Here is an 11835-nt window from a genome sequence, read left to right as displayed (position 1 = left end):
GCTAGTTTTATGCCAACTTGACACAAGCTACAGTCTTCAGAGAGGAGAGAGCCTCAATTTAGAAAACGCCTCTGTAAAGCTGGGCTGTAAATAAGCCTGTACGGTATTTTCTTGATTAGGGATTGATGGGGGCGGGCCCTGCCCATTGTGGGCGGAGCCATCCCTGCATTGGTGTTGCTGGGCTCTATAAGAAAGCAGGCTGGCAAGCCACGGGGAGCAAGGCAGTAAGCAGCACCCCTTCGCGACCTCTGCATCAGCTCCTGCCTCCAGGGTCCTGTCCTGGAGTGAGTTCCTGTCTTGCTTTTCTTTGCTGAAATGCCATGTAGAAGCATAAGCCGAATAAACCCTTCCCCACCCAACTTGCTTTTGAGTTTTTTTTTTCTCACAACAACTAAGACAAATGACCACACCTTCAGGAGCAGCCCAGGTTAGTGGCTCGTCTGGTCAGGTCAACGCCTATCTGGGACATCTGTCCTGAGACCCTGGACACTTAGATTTTGAACCTCACCTGTCTCCTGTTTGCCTCAGAAGAGTCCAGTTCCTAGTCCATTGTGACTCTTGCCTTGAGTTCTGGAGGCTCAGTCCAGCACTTCCTCTCTCTGGGTCTCTGTTTCCCTACCCATCTCATGCAATGAAGGCTTTTCCTGTGACTCTGTGGAAACCACTGCTTTCCTCAAGCCTGACGGCGGGGCAGCTGGGGTCTTCTCTTCTTCCTGTACCCCGTTAGGCCAGGATTCAGTAAACACTTCTCCAATCAGACACCTCTGGCCAACAGCTGCTGTTGTGTGTGCGCGTGTATAGAGGGGTGGGGGACCTGCTGGACAATCCTCCCTAGGAATTAATGCTGTCTCTGAGATCTGGGCATCTTCCTGTGGCCTCACTTCTGTGAGCTGAGTGAATCTAGCCCTGAGGAGCCCCTAGCCTCCACTTACAGCTGGAGGCCCTAGACCTTAATTCTGACCCCTTATGCCATCTGCTTGCTGCTGCTGATGGTGATGATAGGCACCTGCCTTTTATGGCCTGGCCTAAGGTGTCTGTTTCCAGTGCTCAGAGATCCAGGATCCCCCAGAAGGCATAAACGAGTGTATTCAGGCATTCATGGAAGGAGCTTTATTGATGTTAGGAGGTGGGCTGCCGGGCTTCTGGAACTGCCTCTTCACAGTTGTATTTTCTGGTGGAGCAGAAACCGGTGTCAGTGACCCTGGGACATGCTACCCTCTGGGGCAGCACAAGGCTGTGCAAGGGTAGTAGGTTCCCAGCAGGGATGTGGCCAGGCCTGGTGTCTGTGCAAAGGTCTGTGGTACACGTGGGCTCAGAGGATATCAAACACCTATTGGGGCCTTCCTGCCTCTGTGCCCATGTCCTTAAGACTTGAGGTAGCCACCCGCATGCCCCTTCTGAGTGACCTTGAATATGGGCTTAGGTGACGGACGAGCCATTGAAGGAGAGAAGCTGCATGAGGGAGGTGGGCTCAGGGGAACGGGGAGGGGTGTAAGGATTCCCACCTCATTGATCCAGTCATTGTAGGCAGACACTCGGGTGAAGACCACTGGCTTCTTGAGTGTGTTGCAGCCTTGACCTGAGCCGAAGCTCACGATGCCGTGCACTTGCCACGAACCGTCTTCTGCTCGGCAGTTCAGTGGGCCACCGGAGTCCCCCTGCATGAAAGGAGTGGGCCTCAGCTGCAGTCCTCCCTCAAAGGCTGGCTTTGCAGGCTGGGCCATTGGACTCCATCCTTACTATTTAGGCCTCAGGCTAGCTTTGGGGATAGTGACAGAGAAAGTGTGGGGGCTACCTGGGCCTCATTCTGTGAGGCCCTAAGGTGTCAGCTAGCTCTGGGTTTGCTATGGTCTGAGATGACGTCAGCCTTCTGTGCCTGGGGTTCCCTGACTGTTCAGGTCCCTGTGTGTAAGCGACTGTGAACTGCCCAGAGATTCAGGGAGGCTGAGGAACCCCGAGGAGGCCTGCAGAAGAAGGGAGACTGCTGTGGGAGGAGGGCCATGTGTTCCAGAATGGACAGTGCCCCATCGGCCTGCATGTTTTGTGGCTCTGGTCATACTCCAAGTCTTTCCAGTGCACGTATGGACCATGAAGGAAGCCACTTCATGCTGCCAGACCCGTTCCGACTCACAGTGGTTCTGTGAAGTGGTTCCTGCAGCTTTTTTGATGTGTGTGGGTGTGTGTGTGTGTGCGTGTGTGTGTGAAAGGCTGCAGGTATGTGTGTCAGTGTGCATGCAGATGTATGTGGAGCCCGAAGACGCCTCCGGTGTCTTCCTCAGGTGCACGTCTTCTCTCTGGCCTGGGCTGGCCAGCTGGGCTAGATGCTTGGCCAGTGAGCCCCAGCTGTTCTGTTGCCCAGCTCCCCAGGACTCAGGTGCACCACCAAGGCTTGGCATTTCCTAGGGTGATTTCTAGGGATCGAATCCAGATATTCACTCTTGAAGGCAAACTGCCAACTGAGTTATCTCCTCAGCCCCAGCCCCAACATTTCTTTTTTTCATTTTCATTTTGTGTGTGTGTGTGTATGTGTGTGTGCGTGGGCATACATGCCACAGTGCGTGTGTGGAGATGAGGGGGCGACTGGGGGAGTTGATCCTCTCTTTCCACCATGTGAGCTCTGGCGATCAAACTCGGGTCACCAGCCTTGATGGCAGAGACCTTTACCCTTTGAGCCACCTCTCCCCTGCCCCCACTTTACAGAGCACGTCAGCCGCCCACCCGATGGCTGGCATCGCTGGCATCGGGACTTGAGGTTGAGCTGCTCATGGCAGCCTCTCCCCTTGCACTCACTAGGGGTGAGCAGAGAGGCATGCCTGAAGTGCCAGCTTTCCCCTAGGCCTGCAGGACACATCGGGGCCTGGCATCGGGGCCTGGCTTCTCGGAGGGAGGAGTGCGATTTGCTCCTCCCTGCCCTGCTCTGCTCACCTCCACGCCCCCCCCCTGGTGTGGGGTCAGGACACTCACGTTACAGGCAGAGATGACACCGTCACCCCCGGCGCACACCATAGTCTTTCGGACCCTGATGAACCACCAGTCCGGTCTGGAGCACGTGGCGTGGCTCACAATGGGCTGCAGCCCCTGCTGGAGCACTTCGGCGATGGGGCCATTGGCTGGGGACAGAGCAGCCATGCTGGGAGTCACCCTGTGCCCTCAGCCCAGGGGTAGCCCTGGCCCCAGCCAGCAGGAGTGCAGGAGGGCTGTGGGAACCGTCCGTGTGCCCTTCCGTCAGGGTGGCCCAAGTCTTTGGGCCACAGTCCCTCGGAGACAATGTGCCTTTAGTTTGGAGTCTGACCTTTTCCTCCCCTTCTGTTTTGCCGTGCCAGGGGCTCGAACCCAGCGCTTTGAGTATGTTAGGCATGTGCTCTACCACGGAGCTATAGCCCCAGCCTTCTCTTAACTTTTTAGCTTGAGACGCTCTCCCTGAGGTGCCCGTGAGTCTCCAGCGCACTCTACTGAGGCAGGTTGACCTGTGACTCCTCTGTCTCAGCTGGGATCCTTCCAGTATAGCTGAAGCTCTCCTCGCCCAGGAGGTCCTAAGAGCTAACCTGGGCTATTAAAGTTTGCGTAGTTCTAATTTCCTGTCTAGTTCGGCTGGCATCTGCTTGGGCTTCCATTTGCTGTGAGATCTATACTCTTACCAGTAAGGGGATGGTTTTAGTTGGCTAGTTAGTTAGTTAGTTAGTTAGTTAATTTTGATACAGGCTCTCATGTCACCTAGGCTGGCCTCAAACTCCCTGTGTAGACCTTGAACTCCTGATCTGCCAGCTTCTACCTCCCAAGTTCTGGATCACTGGTGTGCAAGCCCATGCCTGCTTTTTGTTTTCAGTTTATTTATATGGTTGGGGCAATGAGCCAATTCCTGTTTCCAACACGTCATGAGTTCTCGCCTATTTAATCCTCACATCACTCACCCCATTTACCTGTATGTGCTTGTCACATGGTTTGGGACGAATAAATAAATACCAGCTGTTATTACCACAAAGGTTAAAAAAAAATCTATGAAAATACCAGAGCAGGAGGGAGGATGTAGGAGACACTGATCGCTGGTGTCACCTCCTCCAGGAAGCCTCGGGGATTTCCCAGTGCAGGCTGTACTCACTCCAGAGGCGACCCCAGCCGGTGACATAGCAGGGGTAGTCCTGAGGCAGCAGGGAACCTTCTTCTGGGATGCAGGCCACCTTGATGGTGTCACTCAGCTCCACAGGCTCAGCCAGCTTGATGATGGCAATGTCATTCCTGGAATGCAAAGGGGCAACTGGCAGGTGGGCAGAAGGTGGGTCTCAAGCCTTGGTGGCCCAGGATCCCCCCTAGACATGTGCTAGAGGACAAATGACTGTGTGTGTTTGTATGCACCCATGTGTGCAGAGGCCAGGGAGGACACAGGTGCCCTGCTCTGTCTCTCTCTGCCTTACGTCCTTGAGATAGCATCTCTCCCAAAGTGAGGTGGCAGCCGGAAGGCCCTCGAGATTCTCAGGCCTCCTCCTCCCTCTCGGAGCTATAGGCTCTCGGAGCCGCAGGCAGCCTCTCTGGAGGGTGCTGGGGATCTGAACTCAGGTCCTCGGGTTTGTACAGTGTGCTAATCTTAAGCCATTTTGAACACAAGCTAGGGCCATTGGCAGAGAAGTCACCTTAATTGAGAAAATGCTTTCGTAAGATTGGCCTGTAGGCTGGGCTGTAGGTGGCCCTGGATGGCAGAAGAAAGCAGGCTGAGGAAGCCATGAGGAGCAAGCCAGTAAGCAGCACCCCTCCATGGCCTCTGCAGCACTTCCTGCCTCCAGGCTCCTCCCTGCTTGAGTTCCTGCTCCCGCTTCCCTTAGTGATGCACTGTTACCCTACACTCTGGAGGCAGAGGCAGGTTTCAAAGACTGAAAATGAATGAATGAATGAATGAATGAATGAATGAACAGAGAAATAAATAAACAAAGCCAACCCCTCTCTTGCCCCTTTGCTCTCCTCACGATGCTTGTCCAGCCACAGAAGCCCGAAGGCACACAGCAAGTGCCCCAGGCCACCCTTCTACTTGGTGTATCTGTCCCCTTCCATGTGGCTTCTTCCTCACGCGCCAGCTTGTGACGGCTCAGCAGAGCGGAAATGTTCAGACCCGCTGCAGGCTATGACCCCCTGGAAAGCTGGGGGTCATGTGGCAAGGCCAAGTGACTTTCAGGTTCATTTAAGTAGTCTCCGTTGCCAGAGAAAAAATGGCAGACATGCACTGGGCTGTTTTGACTTGGGACATATTTCTCTCTCTCTCTTTCCCTCTCTGAGACAGGGTTTCTCTGTATAGCCTTGGTTGTTCTGGAGCCCACTCTGTGGCCTCAAACTTGGGGATTTATCTGCCTCTGTCTCCCCAGTGCTGGGATTAAAGGTGTGAGCCACCACTGCCTGTTTTGTTTTGTTTGTTTTGAGACTGGGTCTCTTCACATAGCTCTGACTATCCTGGAACTCATGTAGCCCACACTGCCTGCTGGCCTTGAACTCACGAGCTCAGCACTTGGCATGTGTGACTCCTGGCTCAGCCTCTGGCTGGGTGGATTCTGGAAGAATATGGTAGGGGCCTTGGGGATCAAGATACCTGTGTACCTAACTCATATCCTCGGTTTGTGAAGGACTGAATGGTGTCAGCTCGTGGGCCTGCAGGTTGGGCATGCCAAGTACAGGGGCCAGACTCCATCTTGAGTACCCTCCTCCCCAGGGAGGCCACTCACACCAGCAGGAGGGAGTTCCACTTTTCATGGACATAGATGGTGTCCACCGCTGCGTACAGGGAGCCTTCCTCGTCCTCCACCGACAGATTGTACTTCCCCAGGCCCACTCGGTAGGTGAAGGATTTGCTAGAGGTAGGAAGGAGAGGTGTCAACTGGCCTCTGGGCAGGGCCAACAGGGAACGGAGAGCTTTAACAACCTGGTCCTTTTGTGACAGTAGGGCTTTGTAGGAAAGGGGTCTGTGTGTTTCCATCAACCCCATGCAAGATTGGGGACAGCTTAGAGCCAGGGACTCTCAGGTATGGCCTTGCTGTTCTAGACCAGCAGATTAGGAGAAGCCAAGCCGCATTGCCTCTGGCTTCCGCGTGGCAGTAGCCACTGGCTTGGCTCTGTCCTCCCTATACAAGCTCCTCCTGCCCTAAGATGGCAGGCAAGTGCCACCACACCTCACTTCCCCTGGCTGCTCAGGTGCTAATCTCGGCCTGAATCCCTTTGCTGTCCTTGCATATACCATCCCCCGCCCTGCCCCAGCCTCTCTGCCCCCAGTGGGGTGCCGATGACCCAGCATTTCCCAAGCTTCAAAGGGGAGCCTCCTCCTTGCTGGCTGTTTCTGGAATCCCACAGATCAGTGATCCCTTCTTTTGTGTCTTTGCCCTTTCCAGAGAGATCTCCTAGTTCCATCTTTCTTTCTTTTCATTCTTTTTCCCTCCCTTCCTACCTCCCTTTTTCTCTTAACCATCCCCCTTTCCTTCTTTCTCCTTTTTTTTTTTTTTAGCTCAGGTTGGCTTCAGATGCACAGCCAAGGATAGCCTTCAGCCCCTGCTCTTCCTTCCTCCACCTCTCAAGTGATGGGTTTACAGGTGTGTCCTAGCATGCCTGTTTTTATGTGGCATTGGGGAGCAGGTCAACCCATGGCTTTGCGCATGCTGAGAAGGAACTCCACCCACTAAGCTCCATTCCCCAAATTTACTTTAACTCCCTCCGTCCTTTCTCCTCTCCTCCCTCCCCGCTCCTTTGCTCCAAGTCCTGGGCTATCCTCTTTGAAGTTGAACCAGAATCACCATGTACCTCTCCCACCTCTTCTAGCCTCGTTTTTGTTTCATCAGTCACATAGTAACTTGTTAATCTGTTGTTCTTCCTCCCACTAGAACGGTGGGAGAGAATGTTCCAATAGAACAGGCCCCAGAGGCTGCCTTTTGTCTTCTTTGCTGTTTCTTGACACACAGTAGGTGCACAAGAAAGGCTTTCAAATGATATATGAGCAACTGAGTGAGCAGAGGAGAGCAGCTGACAGAGCCTGGTGCCTGCAGTGTTAGATGCTCAGTGGTGCCCAGGTACCATCCCTGCTCACTTGATGCAGTGGGCGGCGGTGAGGACGTGGCTGTTGGTGATCAGACTGCCCCCGCACGTGTGCCTCCACGTGTCATCCTTGAGGTACTGAAGAGAGATCTGCAGAAGGGCCACATGTCAGCCTTTGCAGGATCCCCAGCCCTGCCCCTCCAACCTCTGTCCCTCTGACCTCCAACCTCTGCCTCGCAGCGTGCTTACCTGCCAAGGCCAGCTGTGGGGGACGGCATCTTCTCCTCCTACCACTCTGGCTGACAGGCTGGGTGGAAAGGTGGGGTCCCCGCAGCTGGAGACTGGGGAGAGAGGGGAATACAGGTGAGTTCCCCCCCCCCAACAAGAGGAGACAGGAAGGCTCAGGCTTGGTGGTTCATATCCTGCGTTGTGACTCTGGGAGAGTCCGCTTGGCTCTCTGGGCCTCAGTTTCCCTCTTTTGTGATGTGGGAAGAATAACAGCGGCCTGGGAGTCTCCTGACAACTAAGCCACAGGACATGTTTAAGGAGCTACCCAGAAGGAGAAGGGGCGTTGCATATAGCGAAACGGAGCAGGCAGGTGACCAGGGCTCTCGAGGGACTGAGGATGCCTTTTGTGGGGTCACAGTACAGTGTATGCATGGAGGGCACTCAGTGTGGACTACACAGAGGCCCACACTGTCACATCTAGGAAGTCGTGTGAAGTGGCTGCAAGTGTGTGCTCTGAGGTGAGGCAGATGGAGCCGGCTTTCTGGCTGTTACCCAACACGTGACCCTCAGCCAGGGCACCGAGCATTCCCGTGCCTCCATGCCCCCGCTGTCTGATGTAGATTTGGACAGACCCGGTACTTGTAGGGTCCGGTTTGCTCCCGCAATGAAAGAGCCCAGTGGGATTCCTGACCAAGTGCTTTCCCTTGCCAAAGTCAAACCAAACCCTGCTGTGACCCTCAGTTTGCGATCTAAGAGAATGCCACCAAAATGGGAGAGCGAAGAGCCCTCCACCGGGAGGCACAGATGGAAAAGGCAGGTCCAGTGGCCCCCTGGAGAGGAGCCAGGGTGAAGCACCTACAAGTGGGCAGTGCTCAGGGCCTCCTCTGAACCTCACACCCTGGGGGGAGGGGGGCTCTTCAGCCCTTCTCCAGGACCTACTCATTTGGAAGTGGCTTAGCCGGCACACAGTTGCTCAGTGCCCCAACCCACGCAGGACCCCAAAAGTGCCTTCTTCAGGGAACAGGGGATACCCCAAAGCCAGCTCGATCTCCCAGCCGGCTGGATTCGGCTGGTCTCCACTCCCAAGCTTACCGCAGGCCAGGATGGCAGCGAGGACTGTAATTCTCAACATGGTTCAGGTGCTCAGGACTGGCTGGTGCAGAGGCATGACGGACATTTATATAGGTACAAGGGGAAGGGGAGGGGGAGGCCACGGTGATCAAGGCTGAGCTAAGCTGGGGACAAACCTGTCCTGACAAGGCTTTTTCCTGACCTTGGTAATTACTGTTTAATTTGGGCAGGCAGTGTGGTTGGCTGGAAGCACGGGGTTTCCAAGGCAGTGAATTCATGCGGCCTCCATCTTCCAGCAGAATGCGCTGGATATGCTTCAGGGCTGTCGTCTGCCTTTGTAGACGCCTGCAACTCCGCTTGTGGATTTTTCTACTGACTTTATCATTATTTTAAATGTAAAGATGATTTTACATATATGTTTGCCAACATGTATATCGGTATATCACGTGTGTACCTGGGGCTGGAGGAGGCCAGAAGAGGAGGACATCAGATCTGGAACTGGAGTTATAGTTGGCTGTGAGCTGCTTTGTGGGTGCTGGGAACCAAACTTGGATCCTCTACAAAAGTGGCAAATACTTCTAACCGCTGACTGGCTCCATTTTTAAAGAAATAAAAACATTCTCTTGCCCCCTTCAAGGTACCAGGGCTCTGGCCCCGCCAAAGTGTCTTCAGTGTGCCTATGGGCAAACATTTCTCATGAGCATCTGGTGGGGTGGGCAGGAGCCGTGTTGGCACTCTGGCCCTGGGCTCTGGTGCAGGGAGTGAGCTGGGCAGAGGATGCCATGAGCCTTGGCCCAAACTGTGATACTAGGTGGTCTGATTTTCTAGTCATGACAATAAGGATTACAGAAGCTGCCATAGGGAGCCAGTGGGTGACTGTGGGGGTGGGCAGGGGTGGAGTGTGGATTTCCCGTGACTGTAGGACGGGGTTTAGTGCTGTGTTTATTTCTTTGTTTATAGATGTGTGTTTTATTTGAGTTGCACCACTGGCTCTATGTACACAAATATACATATATATAAACCATCCCAAGATTATATATATATCACCGCAAGGTCCATTAAGCACCTGCTGTGTGTATGTATGTGTATGTATGTGCTGACGGGGCTCCCTGTCAGCCGGGTCGATGTGTTCCCTGGAGGGCTGGCTCTGGCTGATAAGACCTATTCTGGGTGGGTGCTGGATGGGATTCTGGCAATAAGGTTTCTCCTCTGCCGATCCCATGTTCAGAATGAGTGGGAGAGGCGGAGAATGTCACAACCTTCCATTGTATCCAACCAGACCCCTAAGGGCCCAGCGTGGTGCTCCGGACCTGCCATCTCAGGGCCAGAGGCTGTAATGGAAAAGTAACCACAAAAGGGGTGTGTGTGTGTGTGTGTGTGTGTGTGTGTGTGTGGTGGGATGTGGCCAGATGATGCCCCATGACCTCTAGAGAAGCAATGGTAAGGTTGTGGCGGGTGGGGGAGGAGGTGGACTGAGAGCCTGAGAAAGGGACAGATGCTAGTGACAGGGGCTGGATTTTCTGGCTGTGTCCACCAGACTTGCTAGCAGCTGTTGCCTCCGGGACGAGGCTCGCAAAGTGGGGAGGTGAGGGGCTGCTGAGGTTTTGCCTCACAAACCACAGCAAAGAATTGTGGCCTGAGTTTGGGGGTTCACTGAAAAGCTTCAGATCACTGAGGGACAGTGGCGAGTTCAGTGGTGTGTGTGTGTGTGTGTGGTGGTGCATGCCTTTAATCCCAGGAGGCTGAGGAAGGTGAATCCTAGAGTTCAAGGCCAGCCTGGTCTACACAGAGATTTCCAGGTCAGGCAGGGCTATATGGTGAACCTTGTGTCAAAAACAAACAAACAAACAAACAAACAAACAAGTCCCATGGGAGAACAATGGAGATTAATGAGAAGATGGGGGTTTGGGGAAGTTTTTCATTTGTTTGGGTTTAAAAAAATCTTTAAAATTACATGCAATTATTTATTATTATTACGTGTATGTGTTTGTTTGTGTATGTATGTTTGCACACACATGCCATGGTGTACATGTGGGGATCAGAGAACTACTTGGTGGAGCTGGTTCTTTCCTTTCACCACCGGGTCCCTGGTCCCAGGCTGGTGTCACTCTCCTGATCCTCCCGCCACTACCTCCCCTGTGCTGGCCCTACAGGAAGGTGAGGCACTCTGGGGATGGTTTCTGGAGCAGTTTCTCTTGGGAACTGGGTCACCGGAAGCCTCCTTTCTCAGCTGGCTTCCTCTGCAGGGCTCTGAGGGGGTGGCTGGGGTCTTGGCAGGCTAAGGCTGCGGTCCCCAGCAGCTGAGGCTCTGGCACCCGAAAGTCAGCCCCCGAGGGCTCCGCAGCCCACTCACTGCCAGACCAGCTGCAGCTTGAATGGAGGCTGGTTCCTGTCAACCTCGTTCCCCTTCCCAGCATTGCAGAGGTTCTCACGACCCCTCCACAGGGTTGGACAAAACCCATTCATGAGGGTCGCCTACCAGACACCCTGCAGGGCAGATATTACATTATGATTCACAGCAATAGCTAAATTAGTTATGAAGTAGCAACAAAACAGTTTTCTGGTGTGTGTATGGGAGAGGGTCACCACAACAGCAGGAACTGTATTAAATGGCTGCAGCATGAGGAAGGTTGAGAACCATTGCACTAGCAAGTTAGGCAGTGTGTAGTGCGAGTATAGAGAGACAAGCTCACAGATAAGCACTAGAAAAACAATTGCTAAACATTCAGGCTTTCTTCAGGGGCGGGAACTGACACTTGTTTTCCATGCAGAAAGCTGTGACTGTACATGCAAATACCTGGTAATTAATCTTTGCTATTACTTTGCTTCTGTAAAGCCAGCCCCCATCAAATACAATCCCCCAGACTGTTTCTCAGTCCAGAGAACCCATTCCGGTGGGAAAGGTCACAGGTGGTTTTTCAAGAAACGTACTTGGCAAAGGAGTTTCCATGCAGCCCTGCGAAAGCTTTGTTGTGGTAGTCGTCACGTGGAAACTTTTTCCGAAAGTTTTGCTGTGTTTAAATATGTGAAAAATAAATCCCTTGGCATCAGACTCCAGAAATTTGGACCCCGGGCCGGCTAGGTTGTGCTGACCAGAGTTTCAGTCCTGACCTCACCTGGGTCATTTTGCTGCTGGATGTGACACAGGGATCCTCACAAAAAGGTGCTGAAAGGAGACACCTGGCCTAAAATGTTTTAGTGGTGGGTGGTAGTGTGACAGCTTGCGGGAAAGCCACGGTACTACAGGCCACCTGATGCTGCAGTTCCACTCGTGGCCACACGGGGGAAGCAGCACCCAGACAAATCGGAAACCTCCCCCAACTTGGCTTAGGCTGTAAACACAAGTCTGGAAAAGACACGGAGATCCCAGTCCAGTCTGGCAGATGGAAACTGGGATGCTATGGGCCCCACAAGGAAGCTGCTGGTCCCACTCCAACACTCCAGGGGCATCGATGACGGCGGGTGTCTGGGTGCCAGCGGAGGTGGGAGGCGGGGAGGGCACGCTCACTGGTTCTGAACCTCGGTAGCTGTAAC

General features: G+C 53.6%; 1 protein-coding gene across 1 annotated transcript; it reads right to left on the bottom strand.

Annotated features, from left to right (window-relative positions):
- Positions 1-1095: 1095 nt before the first annotated feature.
- On the bottom strand, positions 1096-8402 carry Ctrc (chymotrypsin C). Its single transcript, XM_021631290.2, has 8 exons — positions 8323-8402; positions 7252-7343; positions 7055-7152; positions 5706-5831; positions 4100-4236; positions 2965-3110; positions 1506-1658; positions 1096-1171 (listed from the first exon to the last, which is right to left on the bottom strand). Exons 1-8 carry the CDS (start codon positions 8360-8362, stop codon positions 1157-1159), a joined length of 807 nt encoding a protein of 268 aa, XP_021486965.1. The 5' UTR covers positions 8363-8402; the 3' UTR covers positions 1096-1156.
- Between the last annotated feature and the right edge of the window lie 3433 nt (positions 8403-11835).

This window comes from Meriones unguiculatus, chromosome 3 (assembly GCF_030254825.1).
Source record: "Meriones unguiculatus strain TT.TT164.6M chromosome 3, Bangor_MerUng_6.1, whole genome shotgun sequence".
Taxonomy (NCBI): Eukaryota; Metazoa; Chordata; class Mammalia; order Rodentia; family Muridae; genus Meriones; species Meriones unguiculatus.
This window is presented reverse-complemented; position numbering and strand designations above follow the sequence as displayed.

Coding starts and splice junctions, on each gene's coding strand:
- Ctrc (XM_021631290.2), bottom strand. CDS start 8,362: ATGTTGAGAATTACAGTCCTCGCTGCCATCCTGGCCTGCG. Junction 3,111..4,099: donor CGGCTGGGGTCGCCTCTGGA/GTGAGTACAGCC, acceptor CTCTGTCCCCAG/CCAATGGCCCCATCGCCGAA. Junction 1,659..2,964: donor GTGTCATCTCTGCCTGTAAC/GTGAGTGTCCTG, acceptor CCTTTCATGCAG/GGGGACTCCGGTGGCCCACT.